Source organism: Nelusetta ayraudi, unplaced genomic scaffold, assembly GCF_046127955.1.
Source record: "Nelusetta ayraudi isolate G7.1 ecotype Tasmania unplaced genomic scaffold, CSIRO-AGI_Nayr_v1 ptg000041l, whole genome shotgun sequence".
Taxonomy (NCBI): domain Eukaryota; kingdom Metazoa; phylum Chordata; class Actinopteri; order Tetraodontiformes; family Monacanthidae; genus Nelusetta; species Nelusetta ayraudi.
The window spans coordinates 1765880-1790482 of record NW_027466091.1 but is presented as its reverse complement, the minus strand read 5'-3'; the positions used below and the strand labels follow the sequence as shown (position 1 = coordinate 1790482).

Genomic DNA, 24603 nt, shown 5'->3' with positions numbered 1-24603 from the left:
ATCTCATAAAGCGGCCGGTGAGCGTATGTGAACGTATACGTGTGGAGATGTGAGGCGCAGGATGTTTGCTGTAAGACAGGCGACTTGTTTCTCCGGTTCCTTTCTGTGAAGCGTTGAGCTACAGGTGCTGCGGGCTAAAAATATCCCCGACCAACAGCGTCTCTGAATGCCGAGATGTGAAAAGTGATATGAATCTGCCTCCCAGGAAGCATATTTCTCAAAATGTCAGGGATATTCCTTTGAACAGCACAATCAAAGATATTTGTTGGGGCTTTTTACGCCTCCTCCTCCGCTTCCTTTCAACCCACATGGCCGCCTCGCTTTCTATTAAGGGGAAAGAAATGAAAAAAAAACAAGAGGAGAAAATGCTTAAAAGTCCATCTGGCAGCCGGTCGCTCCGCGGCTCCCCGCAGACCTGCAGCAGCAGCAGCAGCAGCAGCAGGTGAATTTCTAATGGCGGCGCCGTCCAAAAGGACGGCCCAACAAAGACATTTGTTGCCATTTGTTGCTGCCGCCGCCGCCGCCGCCGTTGGTTTTTGCTCGGCAATTAGAAACACGAGTCAAACGTGGCCCGAACAAGGATCCATATTTAGCAGGCGACAGAGCTTTCGAACCAGACGCCCAATTATTTCCCTCCCTGTGCCTGGCCTGGCCCGGCCTCACCGCGGCGCTCCCTCAACCCCGGCCATCGAACTCACCCGTCCCGCCAGCGTCGCTTCTGAGAGCTTCAAAATACCTCGTTACACCTGGATGCCCAAAGTAAAAAGCCGATTCCGGAACGGCTGACGTTGCACAACCAAGGCCACTTATTTATTGACTGTGAATGAAAGGATGCTTTTTTTTTTAAGCTGTTTTAAGTGAGATATGAGCAAGAGATGCGAAACTCTGCACACACAGGAGAGAGGGACTTCTGAAAGGTTTACATGGATTTGACTTTCTGATGTATACTACTGACACAACAGAAACAAGATGTCCACATTCTTTTATTCATAAGTACGGGTTGACGTCCCATAGCTGTAATAATTAAGAAAAAATGCATGTTGTGCTGCTCAAATGAGCACTGAGACAGGTTCAAGGTAAAACAGGCTGAAAGTTAAGGCAGGGATTTGGTTTCTGTCTTTTCTCCTTTTAACTCAAGTCGAGCGGCGATGAATTAAACAGTTATCGAGGGTCCATCTCCTGCTTATCAGTTCAATTTTCCACTGAGAGAATGACAAATGGAAAAATTTTAATCGATTTTCAAAAACTATTTTTTTTTTTTTTTGCCGTGAGATACACTTGATTTGATTTTGTGCGTGCGTGTGTGTGTGTGTGTGCGCGTGTGTGTGTGTTGCCCGAGGGGGGAGCCGGGCTCTGAGCCCTGATCTCACGTCACCGTGGCCGGTGCAGGAAAACTGTGGTAACCCGAAGCGCAAGATTTCCAGCTGTCTCAAGCCGGATTTCTGAATTTCTGTCTCATCACTGAACGCGGCAGCAAGAAAAACAGAACATGTTCTTTTTTTTCAATGATCCATTTCATTAAGCACCTTGGAGAAGAAAACAAACAAAAATGTGGTGCAAGAGTTTTAAAAAAAAAATCTAATTTCGGGAACTTTGTTTGTAAAGCAGACAGAATCTCATGGGGGCCGACTCACCATGTTGAGCTTGAGCTCCATGTTGAGGACCCCCCCGCTGTCCAGCACGGGCATCAGGTTGACGGCGAAGACGGCGGCCCGGTCGGGCGGGATGGAGATGTTGGGGCCGAAGAAGACGTAGAAGTGCACGGAGAAGGTGTCCAGCTCGTTGCGCAGGGTGGGGCGGATGGGCCAGCAGCGGTTGGCGTCGCTGGCCGGGGCGAGGTAGACCACGCTGTCCTCCGAGGCCCGCAGGTGGCTGTCGTTGCGGGCCGGGCCGGGCAGCGCCGCCACCGACAGAGTCTCCGTCAGGGAGAAACCCATCGCCGCCCCGAAAGACTGAGGCATGTTCATGGAGGAGCCGGGAGGCAACTGGTCCTTGGACTGGTCGGACTTGGAGCAATCTGTTGACAGGAGGAGCAGGGGGAGAGGAGGAGGAGGAGTAGCAGGAAGAGAAGGGCAAGGAGGAGGAAGAACAGGAGGAGGAAGAACAGGAAAAGGAGAAGAAGGAAGAGGAGGAGGAGCAGCAGGGAGAGGAGGTTGAGGAGGAGGAGGAGGAACAGGAGGAGGAAGAACAGGAAAAGGAGAAGAAGGAAGAGGAGGAGGAGAAGCAGGAAGAAGAGGTGGAGGAGGGGGAAGAGGAGGAGGAGGAATAACAGGAAAAGGAGGAGAAGGAAGAGGAGGAGGAGGAGGAAGAAGAGGTGGAGGAGGAGGAATAACAGGAAAAGGAGAAGAAGGAAGAGGTGGAGGAGGGGGAAGAGGAGGAGGAGGAATAACAGGAAAAGGAGAAGGAAGAGGAGGAGGAGGAGGAGGAGGGGGAATAGCAGGAGGAGGAAGAACAGGAAAAAGGAGGAGAAGAAGGAAGAAGGAGAGGAGGAGAAACAGGAGGAGAATGAAGAAGACGAAGAGAAGTAGGAGGAGTAGGAGCAGGAGGAGGAAGAAGAGGAGGAGGAGGAGAAGGAAGTCAAAGAGGTGTGAGATGAACTCCAAGGCTTCAATCACAAGCTTTTTGTCCCTTCCGTTCACCCATAGTCAGGTCCTCCAGCCGTGGGTTGGTGGGTTCGGCTCGGGACTGAAATACACTTTCCTTTCTTCCTTGTGGTTCATTGTGTTCATACTGAAGAACAGGAAAGTGTTCTTAACACCCTGCTGGCGTTCGTGCTTTGGGATTCACGGCAGCGCTCGTTGTTTCGTCTCATTCAACAAAATGCATACGCAATAAGTGGGTCTCGATGCTCTGTTTCCCAAGACATAACAAAACAAAAGATGAAACAGCAAATCCTTCCTTTGTGCTCGTGTGGTTCCCGCTAACAATTGCTTGACATGAGTATGAAAATAAAGGAAATTAAAAAAAAACGTGCAAAGCAAAACGCGATTAATCGCCGTTAACTATGCAAATCCGGAGCCATTAATCCATTAATCACGATGAATTTATTTTATTAGTCCATTCAATTCATTTCTCTCTTTCGCCAGCCCTGCGTTCCACATGTGGAGCGGCTCCCAACGCACAGCCAATAACCCCCAGTCAGCTGGTTTCGCTCGCGCAAGGAAACTAAATCTTTAGAGCAAATATTAGCAATGATCCCCCATCAATACCCCCCCCCCCCCCCCCACCGCCTCGGCCAGCACTGCCGCAGTGTAAACACCGAGGACGTCTCGCCGGCTTTAATGAGACACAGATTCAGCGTAATTGCGACGCGCGGCGCTTCAACGCAAAAGCGATTCCCGCCGCCACCGCTAACTGGCGGAGCGGCGTCGCATGCAGGCCTCGTCCTCGAGAGGGAGGATAAAATAAAAAAATTAATAAAAAAGACATTTCAAAGGCTTTTCAATCTGGGCCTCCTTTGCATAGTGTTGTCTCTGCAGCGGTTTGAAGTATTTTGATGTCCACAAAGGCGGCTGAGGCCCTCCTAAAAATACTGGCATGCCAAACAGTGCTGCTGCTGCTGCCGCTGCTGCCGCTGCCGCTGCTGCTGCTGCTGCTGCTCCTGCCGCTGCTGCCGCTCCAGGCAAATTCAACTTTGGCTGACACCAGAAAAAAAAAAAAAAAGCTGTAAAATCACAAAAATCATCTGTTCTTTTTTCGTCTTTTATCATCTCTCATTTTCACACGAAAATGTGTGAAAAAAAAAAAAAAAACTCAAAAGGAAACACAATTCAAATATATTCATTTAACAGCTTTGGAACGGCCTTAATTGAGTTTTTCACGCGGCGTAAATAAAAAAATAACTTCCACGGCGCATCGTCAAGTGCAGAACACCTGCAGTGACTGTTCAGTATAAATAAATATTAATGCGCAGCCTAGATTTCTTTTTTTTTTTTTTTTTTTCCTTCCGCCGCTCCCTGCACATCCGGCTGGCGCGCACGAGCGGCGGCGGCGGCGGCGGCGGCTAAGCCCTAATAAGGGCACGTCTGCGGGGGAGCGAGAGAGAGAGAGAGAGAGAGAGAGAGAGAGAGAGAGAGAGAGAGAGAGAGAGAGAGAGAGTGCTCATGACAACAATAACCAATAAAAGGTGAGCACTCCAGACGCTCCCTGAACCCGAGGTGCTGCTCAATTTAAATCCACCAAAGGTCAAGTAAGATCTGCCTGGCAGTCTGGAGGGGGGGCGGGGCTGAATAATTAGTGACGGCGTTGCCATGGCGACATAGTGTACCATGCAGTGTCCAACGGAGAGGTGGGGGTTGGAACGGAGGGAGTGTGTGTGTGTGCGTGTGTGTGTGTGTGTGTGTGTGTGTGTGTGTGTGTGTGTGTGTGTGTGTGTGTGTGTACAGCTTCCCACAGATTAGCAAGCCGTCCACCTTGGAGTGGAACACAGGGAGCGTCTCTGCTCGGCACCGTCCCAGAACCAGAACCAGCGTGCAGCACTTGAGCGCCGTCTGTAGCGCCATCCACTCCCACCAGGCCCCCCCCCCCACTCACCCCCCCACCCCAGCCACCACACCTCCGTGCCACCACCCCTCCCCCAACGCACAAACTGCCTCCGTCTTGTAGGAACTGTTGGCTCCATTCCAACGACCTCATGTGGACTCATTTGCAGATATAAAAACTATCTCTCTATCTATCTCTGTCTCTCTCTCTATCTCTATCTCTCTATCTATCTCTGTCTCTCTCTCTATCTCTGTCTCTCTCTCTATCTCTATCTCTCTCTCTATCTCTCTCTCTCTATCTATCTCTCTCTCTCTCTATCCTGAACCGAGATTCTTCCACGAGTATGATGCGATGTGATTTGACTATCGACACAAACAACTGGGAGTGTTTGCTAATGTTGCTAACACCAGATGCGTCCACCTTGCTTCCCTAGTGATGCAACCTCACAATAAACCGAGTCAAATTGAACCTGGATGAGTAAAGTCAGACTTGGTAGATCTTCAGCACCTGGTTGGAATCATATGAGACGACCACACAAAGACGTCTCATGGTTCCGTCAGCGTTTCCCAGCAAACCGCAGCCCAAAGGAGAATTTCTTTATGTGCTGCGTCCCCGTGCAGCCTTTCAAGGCGCATTAAGAGGAAGTCGGCCCCATTTCTGACCTCTGACCCCTGACATCAGCGAGCCATTTTCCTCCGCACCACTGCTGTTGACGGTGGGGGTCGGAGGGGGTCGGGCTTCTTGCTTTCCTCCCCCTCTATAAACCCAGAGAGGAGGTCGTGCCGGTGATATAAAAGAGAATCCCAGCGGACGAGCAGTTTGCACTCAACACTCAAACCTGCAGCTCCTCTCCACCGCGTCCACAAGCCGTGGACGTTCACACCTGACAAAGCCGAGTGTGTAATTGTCCTGGAGAAACGACTGCTCGTGTTTTCTCCGTCGCTCTTAACAAACCTTCCAGACGACAACAGTGCCATTTCATCGTCATTGTGTTACACAGAGTTCTTCCGTGTGAGGCCCTGCGACTGGCTGTGTTTGGGCCTGGTAGGAGTCTCATGTCTGCTTCTCCCGGGGGGGGGGGGTGCTAAACCCTCCAGAGAGCTCCGTCCTCTTGCAGGCCTCCTTCTCTTATCTCACCTTGGGAGAGGAGGAGACGCTCCGGGGGGGGCATGCATATGTATCTGCTGATTTCAATCTCATGTTTATTCAGTGCTTATAAAAAAAAAACTTTGTCCACCCTCGCATGTGTTGCACACTCCAGCGCGAAACGGAACGGCCACCGAGGTTGAATCATCGCCCGCCAGAGCTCAGACTTCTTGTCTTCTTCACTTCACGCACCAAAGCTAAACTTTGTCGTACGCCAGCACAGATGGTAATAACTTCACACCGTATTTCCAAAGAGCAGCGCGAGTGCGAGCCAAAGGCAAAGGCAGACTCGGCAGAGCCATTAATCACCGAGTGGGGGGGCGGGGAGAGAGAGAGAGAGAGAGAGAGAGAGAGAGAGAGTGAGAGAGAGAGAGAGAGAGAGAGAGAGAGAGAGAGAGAGAGAGAACGCTCACCTGTGACCTGCACCCCGATGCGAAAGTAGACGTTGGAGTTGGTGAGGTATCTCTCCACCAGGATGTAGTACCACTGCTCCCAGGCGGGAACCCCGGTGTCCAACTGGCACGGGTTCCACTCCCTGCAGTCCAGGGCGCTTGAGTTGTGCACCGGCGGCGCCCGCGCCCGGATCTTCAGCACCACGGGGCAGCTGTCGCCGCTCCTGTTCCTGGTGCTGCAGTTCACCAGCTGCACCCTCACCTTCGACACGTAGTTGGGGATGAACACTCTGCGGCGCACGCACACACACACACACACACACACACACACACACACACACACACACACACACCAGGCGATTGCGAATGAGGCCAAACAACAAACGGCTGCTGCTGTCTATCGGACACACACACAAAAAAAAAAACGCAATTTCAGTTTGTCGTACAATCCGAACCCGACGAAATGACAAAACTAATTTCTCTGCTGTGACATCAAGGCTCCCGGCCAGCAAGGAGAGAAAAAAAAAGAGAGAGAGAGAGAATCCCTTTAACTGAAGGAAACTGCACGATAATCATATCTCTCTCTCTCCGTACCCGACCGTGCAGATCAGCTTTAAATCCGCGGTGCGATCTCGCGGCGTGAGAGGAACAGGAAAAGGCGCTGATGGTTTTATGAAGCCAAAGGCCCCCGCTAATGCTATTTAAATGCAGCGCTAACAGCAGCGAGGGAAGGTGACCGCTGCTGCGTACAGCGCAGAGACGCATTCAGGGTTATCAAAACGATCTGCCTCATATATAGATATGCATGTATATATATATATGTATATGTATATATATATATATATATATATATATACATATATATATATAGAGATGTTTTTTAAATCTCACCTCAGTTTAAGGTTTAACTTCTGTGATCCGGGTATAAATAATTTAACAAACAATTAAACCTCCCTCACATCTTTCACTGTTATTCTTTTTTTTTTTTTTTTTTTTTTTTTTTGGAAGCTTGCAGAACTGATAGAGAAATTAATCTCCTTCCTGCCAGGCACCTTCTGCCGAAAATGAAAAACTGAAAGGAGGAGAAAAAAAAAAAAGAAGAAGAAAGAAACACAGAGAAAAAAAATACCGCTGCTGCTCTCGCTGCCTGTTGCTGAGGTGAGGCGAAGTAATAAAGGTGCTCCCGTCGCGAGCGCACACTTGGAAATTGCATCTTTTTGAGGAAGGGGAGGAGGAGGAGGAGTGGTGGTGGTGGTGGTGGTGGTGGTAGGAGGGGGGGAGAAAAATAGTACAAGATGTGTTTGTCGAGAGGCAGGAATGGAACTTTGGACAAAGGGCCTGGAGGCTCCAGGTCGCTCCTTTATTAAAACACCTAATGTCCGATTCTGGAGAAACCCCACCAGCGGATCCTCTCTGTCTCTCTCTCTCTCCCTCCCTCTCTCCCTCCCTCTCTCCCTCCCTCTCGCAGGGAAGACTTACTTGTAAAGTGCCGATCTGTTGTGGACGGGGATCATCTGGTCGATGTAGTACCCAGGGTACAGCACCGAGATGCCCACCAGCCGCTGGACGATGAGCTGCGGCTGGAAGAGGTACTGGCACTCCTCGGACAGACCCTGGACAGAGCCGACACAGCAAGGCGCAACACGGGTCTTTAGTCGGCCATGTGACTCGCTACTTCTGCAGAACGACGGAGGTCATGCATCATCGTTCAGCTTCAATTCGCAGCTGAAAAGTCTCCCTTGAAGGGCCGTGTGCATAAAGCCCGTCGCTCGGTTCCAGCAATGGCAACATGACTTTGCAAATGTAATAATCGGTGACGATCACAAGTTAGAGTGGTGTAATTATTTCAATTGTTTTTTTAAAAGTAATGTAACTAATTACATTCGATTACATTTTGAATAAACATTCTCAGCGGTTGGAGCTTCCTGCAGAACCCAAAACAAGGTCCAATTCAGTTCCTCTTGTTACTGTGAGATCATTGTGAGACACAAACCCAGGGCAGCAGAACCTGCTGTCTCTGAAAACAGCAAAATCAATCACATTGTTGCAAAGATAGGCCCGCTAACCCAGAGACAATTCAACTGGCGGGCGAGCGGTAGGGGAGGGGGGGGGGGGCTGAAATTTCGAATTTGACAGGAGAACCAATGAGAAGCATCAGAATAGTGTCAACCTTTGGACCGTGCACGAGAAAACCACGCAAAGCAAGAGGGATAAAATGACCAAACATTAAGCCTTGTTTGGTCAGATCGGATCAGATGTCATTAAAAGTGTAATCATGACCGATCCCACAACAAGTAACTGTAATCGGATTACACATTTTTTTTTTCCCAGTAATATAACTCATTACAAGTATTTTTATTTTGTAGTTTAATTACGAAACCACTTTACATGTAACCTGTTAGTCCCCAACGCTGCTCTGTTCTCACTCGACGTGGTGAAACACGCACCTGCTATTTTCTTTTCATCTCTTTGTTGTGAACCATTAAAGGCGAGCCGAGCCGAGCCGGGCCGGGACAGGATGACTTACGGCCGCTACCGTGCGCACAGTCTGTCGCAAAATGTGTGGCGGAGAAGGATGGAGGGCGCCGGCTGCGGCTGCTGCTGCTGCTGCTGCTGCTGCTGCTGCTGCTGCTGCTGCTGCTGCTGCTGCTGCTGCTGCTCCTCTTTTTCCCCCTCCCCGTGCACCTGATTCAAAAGGACAGGTGTGACTTCCAAATGAGGTCCTTTGTTTCTGTCAGCCAGTGGCTCACCTCTCCCCTGCTCCCAGCCACAATTACGGTGGCATGTGGCATTACTCCGGGAGGCGGCGGGGGTGACCCTTTGATTTATTACGGCCTGTCAGCCGGAGCCGCACGTGTGACGTGTACTGTAAGTTGCGTTTTAATTAGGGCTCATCCGATACGGGGGGAGGGCGCGGGGGGCTCCTGCGGCACGGCCCACCAAATCCCCTGAAATGTGATCATTGTCATGCAGGACGGTGGCCCCGGTTGTTAACTTATTTACTACAGACTTTTAGTCTTGGCAGCATATTAAAGCTTCTGAAAATCAATTGCGATGAAGCACTAGGAGGCGCCTGTTTAAAATCCACATTACTGCATTATTTAAGGCCCTTCACTTAGAAAGGGCCGGGGAGAGAGAGAGCGAGAGAGAGAGAGAGGGGGTGGGGGTGGGGGGGGTGGAGAGAGAGAGAGAGAGAGAGAGAGAAATGCAATTTTAGGGAAAACTCTGGAGTATGTCCTGCGTTTCTGCTTTATTACTGCAGTTCAACATTTTAATCTCGCAATTTCAACTTTGCAGCCTCTGCGAACTGCATCGTGTCCCTGATGGCGCACTTCTTACGCTTCAATGCAGCACACTTGCGCTGGTGGAGTGTAACGGTGTGCACCGAGAACCCGGAGCAAACATTCAAATCTGGATGGATGATTCTGAGGGAAGTTGTGGTGGTTCCTCGTCTCTTTTGACTCGTTCACCGATTCCTTCCTGCCCCTGCTGTGGATGCCTGACTGCAAAGAACAGACACGGCAAGATTGTGCGATTGTAACTGACTGCAGACTGTCGGGGGTGGGGGGGGCAACTGTCGGTTCCACGGCAGTAGCGACTTGTTTATTCTTTTTTACTTATGATATTTCAAACTGTTGATTGGAAACAGCAACGGCAAAAAAAAAAATAGTGGACAAAATATTTCACCACAAAAAAAAAAAAAAACACTCCACAACCCTTTCTCAGATTTCATTTGAAGCAATAAATCTTATAATTTTTTCCACTCTCTTCTCCCTCTGAACCTTCGCCTCCGTCAATCTAAATAGCGTGACCGTTGCAGCGGCCGAAGATTACATCTGTGGTCTGACACGATGATGGAGTCACGCCAACAAACATCCGTGTGTGTGCAAAGATGATTGGCTGGATGAGCACACATTAGTGTGGTTTACTCATCTTATCGCGTCCCAGCCGTCTCCTTGTTTGCACTGCGCTCCTGAACGGGGCCGCGGCCACCGCGTGCGCTTGATAAACATGACGTGACGGGGTGAAAAAAAAAAAAAACTCTTTCGCCGGCGTCTACTCTTGACTTCTAGACTACAACGCGAGGTCGGTTCAGACCCGGGAGGGGGGGGGGAGACTCCGATCCGGAGAGTTCAGTGTCTGCTGACTGTCAGTGCTGGGGGAGGAACGAGCTCCACGTAACGCCATCAAGTCATTCAATCAATTCAAGTGAAGATTAATGCAACCAGTTAAGTTACTGGGAAAAGTATCATTGAATTACAGTGACTAGCGGAATTCTTCATGATGACAATTTTAATTACGTCTGACCAGTTTTTACAAGGAAGGCCGTGCCTTACGTTGATTCATTTTATTTCTTCTGATTGGTTGTCCCGTCCAGTTCAGAATTGCAGCGCCCCCGCCTCAGAAATCAGTACACAGTAACACTTTTTTGAAAATATGGCAACCGTATCTGCACTATAATCATTTATCTGTTATACCAAGTGTCTAAATCAGTAATAATGTCATACACTGACCTGTTTGTATTTTATTTTATTTTATGTCATTTATTTTATTTATTTATTTATTTATTTATTTATTTTTTGGGGGGGGTGGAGTGACAGGTTTCTTGATTAGTTTGTGCCTATATACTGCTGCTATATTGACTCTTTTGTTTCTTTGTGTGATAACAGCGGAGAACATGTATTGAAAATGAAGAAAAGGAATGAAAATGTAATCAAATCGAGATGTGTTACATTACTTTGATAAAGTCATTGGAATAGCGACACTATCACCCTTTCAATGGGGGGGACTTGTAATTGTAACACACATTTGCACACGTTGCCACACTTGCAAAGTAATCTTCCCGACGCTGCTGACTGTAATTAAGAGAAACGCACTTGGCCCCGAACTTCCTGTTGGTCGAGCTCACTTCCTGCTGGAAATGCGGCGCTTCTGTGAAAACGTCGGCGTCGGCGGTTGAAAAAAATAATAAAAAATTGCTTGAGACGGCAGATTGTGGAATGGGTTCCAGCCGCGCAGCGTGACATCGGAGGGCCGGGCCTGGTCGGGCCGGGCCGGGCCGGGCCGGGCCGCCCGCCCAGCCTTTTGTCGCGGCGCTCAGAGCGACTTTTGATGATGCCGGCGATTGTTGTAGCGTCCAGGTTTGCCTTTTTTCTGCTTCTTGTTGGGTGTTTTATAACCGGCGGAAAGCACAAAAGAAAAGGCACGAGCGGCGAGGTGGGTTGGAGGCCTGGTGGGTGGGGGGGGGCTGATGTGGACCAAGCCAGGGACAAATAAATGAAAATGAAATGGAAATCAGCGGGCGTTTACGAGGCCAAACGGGAGAGCATGATGAGATGAAGAAAAACTCTCTGACGCTGTTCTGCCTCTTAAGGCTCTGCGACGCCGCCTGGAATACTAATAAAATCTCAACAAATCATCATTCCCATTTGATTTACGCTCTTTTTTTCTCCCTTTCTCCGCCACAAAGAGGGAATTAAGTGAGAGGTGAGGGCGGAAGACGTGCTTATCGTTTAGGATTTACGACTTTGTTGCGGGTGGGTTTTTTTTGTTTTTTTTGTTTGTTGTTTTTTTTTCGGAAACGACGAACAGCGAGACGGCGATCTCGTCCGTTGGCTCGTTGGTGTTCAGTGAGACGTCCGCTGACATCCCATCGGCCCGCTGCCACCGCTTCAAGCTTTCATTGACGAGCTGAACTGTGATTTTATAATGCAGTTCCTTTTTCCAGCTTATGTGGTCCCCTAACTTGTTTTTAATATTTTGATTTTATTCTCCCTGCGGCGCCGCAGTGGAAGCCGTCCTTGGCCGACGCTTAATGCTTTTGTTTTTTTACAATATTGCCATTTGTACGACCGACCCGTTGGCGTCTTCATATCCGACGGCCGGCTCGCTTTGTTTTCTATTTGATGGTGGGTCGCCGTGCTCGGGTCGCTCGTAAAACACTTTTAATCACACAGGAGGCTAATTAAAAAGCCGAGCTGCGCGCACGAAGCTGAGAAAATGTGTCCAAGGTGAAAGACATTTTTTCTCAGCCCCCCTCACTACAGCATCTCAAGACATGTCTTTGTTAAATTAATGTCCACTATCTTTTCTTGACACATAGTTCTGACTTGATTACATTTGGACATTTAGGAACATTTCCTGTTCTCTAATTCACAGGAGTGGTGACATGCTGACTGTTGGAAACAACTATACTCACAATCATTCATTCATTCATTCATTCATTCATTCATCTTCTACACCCACTTATTCCTATTCAGGGTCCTGGTTGTCTGCTGGGGCCTCTCCCAGCTGTCTCAGGGCGAAGGCAGGGTGACACCCTGGACAAGTGGCCACTTCATCGCAGTACTCACAATCATAATAATTATCATTAAAAACAATCATCTCTATACATACACACCTCTATATATGTATTTCTAACATGTCATATCTACTTATTGCCACTCCTACGTGAGTCACGATGTCACCCTTTGGCCACCCCCAAGGAGAAAATCCTGGCTCCGCCCCTGCTGCCCTGCTGACACACTGGCTCAGACCTCACACCTCGCTGCTGCGCACCAGAGCGTTGCCACGGCGCGCCACAAGGCAAGAGGCCACCGGTCATGTTAGCTGTCGTTGTTGTATTTGTTGTTGTTTGTTGTCGCTTGTTTCAAGATCAGTTCATCACTTCACAGGGCGAGCCAATGGTGCTTTGTAAAAAGAAATAATTTCTGGTGCTTTGGTGGTGGTAGAAGGTCTGAACTCAGGTGACGTGGCAGCGGGGAGTGGCTGTGGAGTCTAGAAGTGATGTCCGCTAACAACGTGACTTCCGTCAGGAGGACACCCAGGCAAACCGGAGATGCCGGAAACATGCGGTGGCTCTCAACGTTGCCGCCGATTCTACGGGCCTCACCTTGACGGAGATCTTGCCCTCGTCCTTGGGTAGGTGCGCCGCCAGGAACCAGTCGCCGGGCAGCGGGCTGGTCACGTTGAACGCTCCCGTCGTGCGGTTTGGGAGAGTCCACGTCAGAGTCACGGCGAAGGACCCCGGGACGATCGTGTCCCGGGGGAAGCTGGTGAGCAGGGGGTTGATGACTGGAGGAGCCCCGGATCTGAAGTACCTATTAATCACAAAGCCCCACCCCCCGCCCCCCCAAAAAAAATTCAATCCCTGTCTCCCGGCCTCAAATATTTACACAAACAGCGAAAGCGTTCCTCTGCGAGGGCGCAGCTGGGCTCCCTGCGGACAGGTCGAGCGACTGAAGGATCAGATACGGGCCTGCGTACAGTCCAGACGATACATCACAAATATGTTGCAGCCGTGTATGGGCCACCTGAGACCCTTTTTTCTAATAACCAATATGATAAAGACGGACCGGGCAAAAATGAAATGCTAAACAGCGGCTCCTCCATATAGCCAGACCGCTGACGCTGCTGAGGTTTAATCATCGGCTGTAACACTTTTCCCAAAGGCAAAGGGCGGCTGTAAGGTGCTGATGAATATCTATTTTTACCCGGCAGGAGGAGCACACTTGAGCCGGCAGAACAGAAAGTCTTTAAGATTTACTTAAGCGGCTTCGGGGGGGCCGGGGAGGGGTTGGGGGAGGGGGTGCGGTGCGGTGGGGTGAATAATGAATAATGTCGGCGGAGCCGCCTTACACTGTCACGTTGCGGTTGGGGCAGCTGTCTCCAAAGGTGCCCCCTTGTTCCTTGAAGGTGATGAGGTTCCACACGGCCATCATGGTGTCGTCAGGCACGTTGAAGTGGAACAGCTCCACGCTGGCGAAGGATTTGAACGCGCTCAGCTTGCGAGGCGTGCGTGTGAAGTACTCAGTCACGAAAAGGCAATCTGTGGAGAACAGAGGAGGGAAAATAGATCCTTTAGACGTTGAGAGGAAGTACAGACGGGGCCACTGGCGCAGCTGCAGGGAGGGTTTGGCTTTTGGAGAGGCAGCGCGTTAGCTTCGTCCGATAGCCGCGGCCGAGAGCGCGCGCTAGTTAGAATGGGAGTCGAGTTAGCGTGATGCTAAAAAAAAAACTAGCCGGTGAATCTTCTTGGATTGGCATTGCAAACAAAGGAATATAGAGCAGTGGAAGCAAACAGAGGGCTAAATACACTTACCAGCCACTTTGCTACTTTTGCTTTGGTGCACCTTGCTAGCACCTGGTTAGCCAGTCTGCCAACGATGACCTCTGACCCCCGACATAAGCAAGGCATTTTCCTCCACACAGTGGCCGCTCGATGGACATTTTTGACCCCCACCCTTTGTGAGCCCTCGGGTTGGTTGCGATCTTGTGAAAAGCCCAGAGGCGGTCCGCGACACGCTCGGACCAGTCCGCCTGGCACCTGCGACCACGTCCAGAGTCACTCCAGTCCCCTTCCATCCCCACTCTGAAGCTCACTTGTGAACTTCTGCGAGTCGCCTTCACCACGTCTACATACCCAAAAGGCATCGGGCTGCAGCCATGGGATTGGCTGATAAGCCCTTAGCATTAAAAAGCCAATTAAACATTGACCTGATAAAGTGGATGCGGAGTGTTGGCTGTTCTCTGGAAAGCTTTTTGTTTTGTTTGTCTTTTAGATAATGAGTTGCTCCACTGGAGTCTGAAACAAAGCTGTGTAAATGGGGACAGTGTGGGACTTTTCAGCATTAACAACACCAAGCTGGTTTTTAATCAAATACGTTCCTTGTTAACATCTTCACTCGACGCGTTAGCGGGATATTAGTCTGATGATGCATCAGTGCGTTTACATGGGCACATTAATCATGAAGAGAATTTCTTCTTCTTTTTTTTTCACAATGACGTGCCTACAGAATCCGAACTGGCGTCGACGTATTAGCAGCGTCGCACCTCGTGGCCCTGAATAAAGCGCTGCGCTCGCCTGAGCGTCTTACATTATATCCATCCATCCATTTTCAATACCCGCTTCTTCCCACATTCAAGGTTGCAGGGCGAAGGCAGGGTGACACCCTGGACCAGTCCTTACATTATATCCACACCTAGCTAAACAAACTAAGTCTATATATTAAAAAAAATAATTAAATAAAAAAAAATCTGACCAATTTTACTGCACCCGTCCAGGCCGGCGGCGCCGACTGACGGTGACGCACACGCTCACTCCGACCGAGCGAGCACAAACAATTTTCCGGTGACGTGATTCATGCGTCTGTGTGACATTAAAGCCCATAAAGACGAGAATCTCCTTGAACCTCCGCAAGCGAGGAGCCAGATCGTCTAAACACGCGATCAACGCTCCGCCGCCTGACGGGGAAGGGGTGGGGTGGGGGGGTTGGCGGGGTGGGGGGCGGGCGGGGGGGGGGGGTGTCTCTACACACGCAGGCTCACTCGCAACCCGGCGTGGCGTCAAATCCTCGGGATTACATTCCGAGCCCGAGGGTGCCGCATTCAGACGCCTGGAAGCAAGCGACAGGTGTAATCCCACACATTACCCCCATAAGAGAGACAGCCAGCATCTAGATTTATTTATTTATTATTAATTTTTTTTTAAGAAATTAAAAAAAAGAATTGAACGTGAATCCTCTCCCTGTGCTGCACTCAGAACACGACGCATCTGTGAAGTGAGCGTCGTCCATGGAAATGAAGACACGTGAGCGAAAGAGCGAAAGGAAGCCGAGGGAAGCGATCGTGGAGGCCCCTCGATGCGCCGCCGAAGAGAAAAAAGGTTGTTTTTTTTTTTTATTTCTGCAAAGTCCCCTTTGCGTCCCCGCATATCGGCCGTCTGCGCCGGGAGCGCCTGCGGTGGTGTCTTCCACTATCTGCTGTCCTCAGAGAGGGGGGGATTATTTATCACAGGTTGCAAATATGAACAAAATGAAGACGTGACGAAAAAACACAATGAAAAGATATTCATGGGGAACAGTGGAGAGGTGGCGGTGAGTTAATTAAAATTTAAATATATGTATATATATATATATATAGATATATATATATATATATATATAGAGAGAGAGAGAGAGAGAGAGAGAGAGAGATGTACATATATATTTATATGTATATCTATATATATGAAAAGGTGAGACAGTGCGGAGGCTGGCTGGTGCTCCTGCTTTGTGTCTCAGCGACGATGCAGAGCGAAAAACCCAAACGACCCGCCGCCGAGCCGCCGCCGAGCCGCCGAGCCGCCGGTGCATTAATGCAAAGGTTGTTTGCGAAGGGTTCCGGGGTAGGTGAGTCAAGGGAGGGGAGGGAAATAATATAGAAATGCCTACTTGGCTCTGACCCGCGCCATTACAGAGTCCTCAGAGCTGGGAGCGCTCACCTGCAGGAGCGGCCCTGAATGCTGAAGGGGCCGAACGAGGAGGCGGAGAGAAGCAGTTTATCTCCGTGGAGCAAAGGCCAAATCCTGCTCCTCCCAGCTCTGCAGCAAGCAGCACCTGGGAGTCCCTGTTTACTGTTTCCTGGCAGTTTATGTCTGGTCACATGACCTGGTTCTGCTCCGCCATAGGTCCCTTTGTAGCTGCACGCTGACATGACTAACCTTGGACCTTGCTCGTCCATCTTGCTAAACTCTAGCGTGCTCACTTCTTCCTACCCCTTTTCAAGCATGACTAATATTATTTTGATGTATTATTTCACTGGTGTTTGTTCACTTATCCTATTTTTTTTTTATTTATATGTTTTTTAATTTTTCTTTCGTATGTTTTGGTTTTTGTATCCCTTTTATTTTCTTTCATGTTCAAAATACATAATCAAATCAAATCAAATCAAATCAAATCAAATCAAATCAAATCAAATCAAATCAACATTTTTAAGTCATCTCAATGCTACAGTCGGACCCAAATAACCAAAAAGCTTCCTTTGCAGGCAAAGAGACGGTGAGGTAAGAGAGAGGGTGCGTGTTCATCAAGGCTAGATTTCTTTGCATCGAATGAGGAAGCTCTAGGCTGGACAGCAAAACAAACCGGGTCCCTGCACGTCTTAAACAGCCTCCACAGATCCAACCACGATGCAAGAGGTCGTCTTGTAGTCCTCCAGGCTGGTCTTGGTCTCAAGACCGGCCTCGGGACCATGAAGGGTCTCGTCTCGTCTCTGACTCTGAGTCTTGTCTCAGTCTTGGACTGGGCCTACTCAGGATTTTTTTTTTTTCTTTCAAAAATCCAGCTGCTGCTGTTTTACGCTCTGTTGGTGCAGTTTGGACTTCAACACTAGCAGGAGGTGAAAGACTGTTTGGTGGACGTCATGAAGCCTGAAGTGCGTCAAGCAAAGCCAAAAGCCGGTGAGTCTGGTGACAGACTCCACCCGTCCATTCATGGGTTGGTGGGAGTCTTTCCCAGCTGTGAAGACAGGGGTTTCACAAACAAACCCTGCACAGCCTAGAGAGTGGGATCGCCTGGTTTGAAACCCCACGCAGACATAATAGTGAGAGGACTCCGAGCTCCACTGAGGAGGGCCTGAGTCGGACTCAACCTTCCTGCCGAGATCAGACAGTGCTAAGCACCGCACCGCTGTTCCCAGCCAGCTTGCCTGTGATGGACAGATAGTTCCGCCCAGACAACCTCCAAGTTTTTACCTCCTCTTCCCAAACACTTTCTCCGAGTTGCTCTCCACCGGATGGATACGTGAGATAACTCCAAAGGGTTTAGGAAATGTTCCACCAGGCGTGCCGGCTTACAGCGTGACTGGACAAACTTGTGTGTTTGTTCTTCAACGGACCTCTAAAAACGAACAAAACGCAACTTTGGCAGCTGTTGGCGGGGCAGAGACGCCTTCCTGAAAAAGAAAAACCCATTTCTCTTCATTTTATACCCGGCGAACATAAAGCGGTTATGGATGGCGACCGCTCCATTCAAAGCACATCTTTAAATTAGATCCAATTGCTCATTATAACATTCCTCGGGCAATGAAACCTCAATTACGGCAAAGTCACCTTTTATTACAGTGAAATTTCACTTCCACTCTCCGCTCTGTGACCCTGCTGATTCCACCTGGGGGTCAGGACCCAGTGGAACAGGCTGAGAGATAATAATTATTAAAGGATGGCAAATTACAATGTTTATCTTGCCGAATTTTTTTTTCCCTTCGCTTTTATATTCATATTGTTATTCACCCAGCATACAAAATCTAGAATTCATAAAGCAGGGGAGTGATCTTTGACTGGTAAAAAGTGGACACTGTCCAGTGTCCCTGGACACCTGAGCAGCGAATCTAAGGGAAATGAACAGAGACACAAAGTCTTAAGGTCCAGCGGCGAGCGCGTTACCAAGAAGACACGTCAGCAGCCGAGGCCGTCGTGTTTAAAATGAAATGCATAAACCGGAACCCACGTGCGGCAGGAGCTAATTTTAGCAAAAAGCCAGAATAATGAACTTGCATATTCATTTCACGCAGAAGATCCTGCACGGGATACGACCCACATATAAACAAGCAGCGGCATCGGCAGCAAGCCGCCTGCAACCACACAATGCAACGGCTACACACACACACACACACACACACACACACACACACACACACGCACGCATGCACGCACACAATGTGAAGGTGCGACAGTGGTTTGGAGGGGGAAAAGAAAGACGCTCACAGGCGTGTTTTTGTTTCTGCTTAAGTGAAGACGTTTCATCTGCCGGCGCAGGCGGCCGAACACCTCGACGCTTTCACCCGAGCGCCTCCCAACCACCGCTTCACACTGTTAGAGGCTTAATACTGACATAATCCCGCTTTTTGTCATCTAAACTACAGGTTTATCCCACAGAGCTCAGCCGGATCGTCTTTACTCGTTATGTTTTGGAAAGGCGTAGGTAAAAGCTGCTTTTTCACTGCTCCTCCTTTGTACAGAAAGCAGGAGCTGCCGCCGCTGGTAGGATTTCTGTAATTCTGAGGGGTTTTCCTTTTTCTTTCCAAAGGGAAAGGCTCCTGCCAGGATAACTAACTATAATTAGAGCATATCAATATCTATCTGTCTCTCTATCTATCCATCAAAGCACCAGCAGCACATCCAATAATAGCGGAATCAAGTGAAAATATTTGGCAGCAGTGGTCGGACCGGCTGCCTCATATTGCTTTCACCCACCAACAGGCGCAAAAGGCACAAAGCCGTGAAAATGACAGGATCGTCTTCCGCCGCCCTCAAAGACGTCGACAACAGAGCTGTCACTGGCCCGAACCCCGACGGGCTCGCCACCAAAACTGACATCTTATTCAACCGCCGGCTCGGCTGCTCCTCCTCGGGAACAATGGCCAATTAAATTAGCGTGAATTATTGTCCAGGGGAAGGGGGTTGGGGGTTCACATTTATTCCTGCGTCCGCACACCCTCAAGTGAAGTCCCTTCGATTCGCCCGGCTGGGTGAGCAAAGAGAACACAACTACAGAGGGTGACAAAAGGAAAATTGATCAGTCCGTCTCCAACCCAATAATGCAAGATTCACCCGACCCGATGGAGCGAAACAGCAACAAGTCAATCACAGGACCGCAGCGTCCTTGTGAGGACTTTACGTGCAGGCGTGTGCGGCAGAGATTCATTGTAGTGTCATGTTTTTTTTTTGTGTGTGAGTGTGTGTGTGTGTGTGTGTGTGTGTGTGTCGTGCCCGTGTACTGAAACAGCAAAGGCGGTCGATGTGAGCGTGAAAAGCCAGAAAACACCTCCTCTTGTGTGTATAAATATGAGAGTTTGGGAGGAAGGGATAGGGGTGGGGGGGGGGGACATACTTTTTGCCCACATTTCCTATTTCCCCTCTGATTACGCAACCCAAATTAAAGGGCAAGCTCAAAAGCAGGGAAACAATGAGATTCAACTCCGGCACTCACTGTCTCATTGTTCCCTCCAAGCTGCTCCCTGCCTCAACTTTTGCCTCGCTGGAACAAAAGAAAGGCGGCAAGCAAACCAGAAGCCCGAGTCCAGCCTGAGGCGTGCGTGCTCTGTGTGGTGTTTCTTTGTTTGTTTGTTTGTTTTTGGGGGTTGTTATTTTTTTTTCTCTCTCTCTCTCTTGAAGACACACTAAGCCCGCACAGGAGCACTTGATTTGTTGCGTGCCATTATCAGCAGAGGCAGCGGCAGCAGCAGCAGCAGCAGCAGCAGCAGCAGCCCCATGCGTCAAACAACTTGATCCAGGCTGTTTGTGGGGAAACAGAGCAGAGCTGATACAGAGGCGGCGGCGGCGGCGGTGGAGGGGGAGGAGGAGGAGGAAGAAGCGGCTCCGCACCGGATCCGCTGCCCCGCCGCTGCCACCGCTGCTGCTTCCCACCGGAGGAGGATTTCAGCACCACCGACACAACGGACAGCTCCTCCGTGAATCGAAAGCCACAAGCGCGCTCGCACATACACGCACACCAGCACGCACGCACGCGCACCGACAACAGGACGAGTCCCGTCACCCCCCCCAACCCAACCCCCCAACACTCACCTCCGAGGGCGCACAGAGAGGTGTAGACCAGCAGGAGGAGCCGCGGGGGGCTCCACGCCGACCCCCGGCGCTGCGGCCGCCGCATTGCCAGCACAACTCTCGCCGTCGGTTTGTTGGAAGGGGCTCCGGTCCGGCCCGCGTGCTGCTGCTCGCCCGTCACCGCGCGCGCTCGTCTACATTTTTTTTTCTTCTCCACGGCTCTTTTTCCCTTTGCCAGCGACCAGCTGTTTGTGCATGACGTAACCGGGACGAGGACGGCCCCGCGCACTCCCCTCCGGCTTTGATTTGACGGCGCCCGGATGTGCGCCCCTCCTCATTGGAGCAGCGGCGCTGTCAGTCGGCGGCGCGCTGCACACGTAGATTGCAGCACGGGGCTCGTCGTTCCGGCACACAGAGGTTGCAGCCCCCTTATTCTCCTCCTCCTCCTCCTATTTCTTCTGCTCTTCCTTCTTTATCCTCTTCATCCAGGACCTTGGACAAGTTGAGGGGGAGGGGACAGGGCACTTGATCAGAGAGCCTCCAGTCCTGCTGAAATCACAGAAGGTCCCACAGATTTAGGAGGGTTCATTCATTTTGCAGCAAGGTTTTTCTTACACTAAAATTCAGATGCTGTGTTCCTGAGCAGATCTTTATATTTATGATTGTGATTACTATCCTTTTTCTTTTTCTTTTCTTTTTTTTGGACTAACATGGAATAACCTTGCTTTATTAATTATCAAAAAAAAAATCTATGAATTTCTGGGATGGGTGGGTCTTATTTTAGCCCTCTGTCTGCAGCCTCCAACAATTTTAGCTCCCTGCCAGAAAAATAGGACTGAGCCCAGTGTTACGCCAAGACTCGATTACATTTGTAATGTTTCTTTCTCTTTTTATGGCACTTATGCGGTTTCAAATTCCATTCAGCCTCCCTTAACATACTCCAAAATTCACCAAATTTGGCAAGCTACTCGAGACTGGTGAAAATTTTGACAAAATGCAAAAATGAAAACTCTAGCTGCTCCAGAGCGCCACCTACAGGCAGAATAACTCCAACACTAAAATCGTCCTAGCGGTCACTCGGAAGGTCGCAGATGTCACGGTCTCCAAGCCAACGCCCTTTGATATTGATAGCCAACAATCTTCCCCTATTATCTTGATAGCCAACAATCTTCGCCTTTGATCTGCACTGCCTTTATTAACCAGTCTCCCGTGTTCCCCCGTTGCCAGAATCTGTTTTGCGTTGCACCAGTAGTCCAGCAGCGGTCTCCTTGTTGTGCTCCTTCGTTCCCCGGTTGACAACAGCCCGCCTCCAACCCTGCCTCCGCCTCGTCCTCGGACCGACTCCCCGGTAACAACCCTGTTCGGCTCTGACTACGTTCCTCGTCTGCCCCGTCTGGACCCTGTCGCTGTCATGGACCTCCGCCCGTCCCCGAGGCCGATCTCGCCTGCCTCTCTCACCGCCTGCACTGGTTCTCGACCCTGGACTGCCCGACCTCGACTCTTCAATAAACCTTTTGAACTGCATCAGTGGTTGTCGTGCACTCGAGTCCACCAACACCTGACAGCAGATACATGGGACAAAAACTCATGTCATCAAGACCTACATTTCATACGTTCTGACCTATGATTTTTGATTAGTTTCTTGATTCCATTTGCATATGTTTTTAGCCGTCAGTTGGCTGGTGTGTTGTCGTGAAACTGACTTAACTGCCTCTTTATGATGTCACAAAGGGTGGATCTAGGTATTTTATTAGGCACCACTTGAAAAGTGACTTGAAAACAGAACAAGTAAAGGCTTGACTTCACTTGCTTTGTCGAGCGTTCACTGACAGGCTGGAAGCACATTGTGTGATTGTTGGTGAGGTGATTTCTGCATCACATTTATTTTGAAATATGAAACTATTCGACTTGTTTTGGGTTGTTTTTTTTTTTTAATGATTATTTCATAAGAAAGGCTTGTTCTTGGCGTAAATGTGATTAACGGCCTGTTTAACAAGTTTGTTCGGCAAAGTGATGCATTACTTCTCAGAGAGTCTGAGTGTAAAACACACAGCGACACTGAGGGGATTAATACTCTGCATGGTCTTTATCTGCGGCTGGTATTGACAGCAATGTTCGCGTAGCCACAAATCATGAGCAGCTCTGTTATTGTCCGATCATTATTTTGGGGCTCAGGTGAGAAGACTAGTGTTTTTCTAAGTGCTTTGCCGCTCCTGACAGGTGGATAATTGAAATGTTAAATCAACGTAGGCTGAGCCCGGCTGCATCCAACTGGAAAGATGATGCTATTAAAATAATTACAGTTTTATGGGAAGGGAAAAGCTAAGGATATCCTAAAATGATGTCTGATTAATAAACAATGGACAAAAAACAATTGCAGTCTAATTTCCTGCTCGACGGGGCCCTGTAAATTGCCGTGAAGCAAAAAAAAAAAAAAAAGAAAAAAGAAAGAAAGAAAGAAAAGAAAAGGAAAGGAAAGGAAAAGAAAAGAAAAGAAAAAAAGAAAAGAGGCCCACAGGATTTCTCACAAAATCTCGGCAGCCGGACAACGATCCGTTCCGCTGGAGAGGGTGGACATTAAGAGTGACCCACATTCTGAGTCATGACTATTTTAAGGCAGCGGGATGAGTTCAACGTGACTGACTCACTGTTGTCCGGACAGATCCATCAAGAGTGTGAACGAGCTCCTGAATCCATTTTGACGCCAAATTAATCATTAATGTGAACTGTTTGCGCTGGAGGCGAGGCAGATCTCAGAAATGCAAGGCGACCGGGGATTTCACTTTCTCTGCGTTGGGTTTCATCCGTCTGCCCGGAGTCGGAACTCCTCACGGCGCGTGTTGGAGCGCCGTCGCTCGCAGACACAGCAGAGAGGAGAAGTTGCTGTTTTGGTTTTTTGTTTTTGTTTTTTTTTTTCCCCCCCTCTCCCTGCAGTTGTTGTTGTTGCGCGAAGCAGACGCCCCGGACTCGACGGCCCACGCAGAGCGGACGACCCGCGGCTGACCTCGCCATGGCACCGCTCAGCGGGCTCCGCTGGAGCTCAGCCTCACCTTCCTCTTACTGCTGCTGCTGCTGCTGCTGCCGCTGACGGCACATGAACACCCAGCAGGCCAGGTTTTGGTGAGTTCGACGGCAGGAAACGGCAATCGGACAATTTCCGTTCCTCTGGGTGAGATCCAGGTTGTGTTTTTTTTGTTTGTTTTTTTTTTGTTTTTTTATCGTTCATGACGAGATCTGCTTGTGGGGGTTTTGAAATCAAGGTCTCGTTATGATAAAGAGCTGAATTATTCTGGACATACGCAGGCTGATATAGCCCTGTGTTTACTGCCTCCTGCTGGAAAAGCTCCCTGCTGCAACTGATGCTTTGGGGTTTTGTTTTTTGGGGTTTTGTTTTTTTTTTTTTTTTGGTGTTTTTAACATACCTACAGAAACACCTTGGTGGGGGTGTTGGCAGTGAACTCCAGGAGAAATGGGCTAGGATAACTAACCACTTTGTGATGTCACAAAGGGCTGATTTAGTATGAGAAAGAAGAATGCTTCTTTTGTCTATCATTATTAGAATTCACTGTCAGTAGAGAGGTGCATTAATGTTGAGGAAAATGTTCATAAAATATCTTTAAATGAAAGTACGTCTTTTTTTATAATGTCAATGATGATCAGAAATATTGAATTATTCATTTTTTTGTTGATGACTGCCATTCATCATTCACCTGTGTTTCTCATGCATTGCGTTTTGTTTTGTAGATGTCTGCTGTTTGACAAAATAAACGAACATTTCGCAAGCTTCCTCCGCTGTCGTTGCTCAGGAAACATTTACGACGTGAAGGCCTCCTGAATTTGACCTGCTTTGTTCTCTTTACCAGACAGCAGAGGGAACGAGAACCGGGATTCGATGGAACTTCACTACAATACTGTACTTTGCTGGCGACATCGCACTACTGTCAATGAACAATGAACCATCTCTCAGACCAACGCAACAAAGCTTGAAGACAATTTGGCAAAGAGAGTTGGACTGAAACTGAAGGCAAAGAAATGCAAAACACTGAAAGCCAACGACAAGAGTGAAGCTGGCCTGACGGTCGGTCAGAAAGAAGTTGAGGAGGTCGATAGGTTCACATACCTGGGCGCCAACGTGACCGAGGATGGAGGTAGCACTGCAGACGTCAAGGAGAGGAGAGCACTAGCCAGCACAACAAGAGACTTCCCAACATTTGGCAAGAAAGACCAAAGCATCCCTCTTTAAGAGCTTGGTTTTGCCAG

At 49.2% G+C, this 24603-nt stretch overlaps 1 protein-coding gene across 1 annotated transcript in view; it reads right to left on the bottom strand.

Annotated features, from left to right (window-relative positions):
* Positions 1-21006, bottom strand: part of tmem8b (transmembrane protein 8B) — a 43365-nt gene extending 22359 nt beyond the window's left edge. Inside the window, exons 1-6 of the mRNA XM_076033372.1 lie at positions 20365-21006; positions 13659-13848; positions 12913-13120; positions 7500-7633; positions 6042-6310; positions 1635-2017 (exon numbers count right to left, since the gene is read on the bottom strand). Of these exons, the coding sequence (XP_075889487.1) occupies positions 1635-2017; positions 6042-6310; positions 7500-7633; positions 12913-13120; positions 13659-13848; positions 20365-20449 (1269 nt within the window). The 5' untranslated portion in view covers positions 20450-21006. The remainder of the gene's footprint in view (positions 1-1634; positions 2018-6041; positions 6311-7499; positions 7634-12912; positions 13121-13658; positions 13849-20364) is intronic.
* Between the last annotated feature and the right edge of the window lie 3597 nt (positions 21007-24603).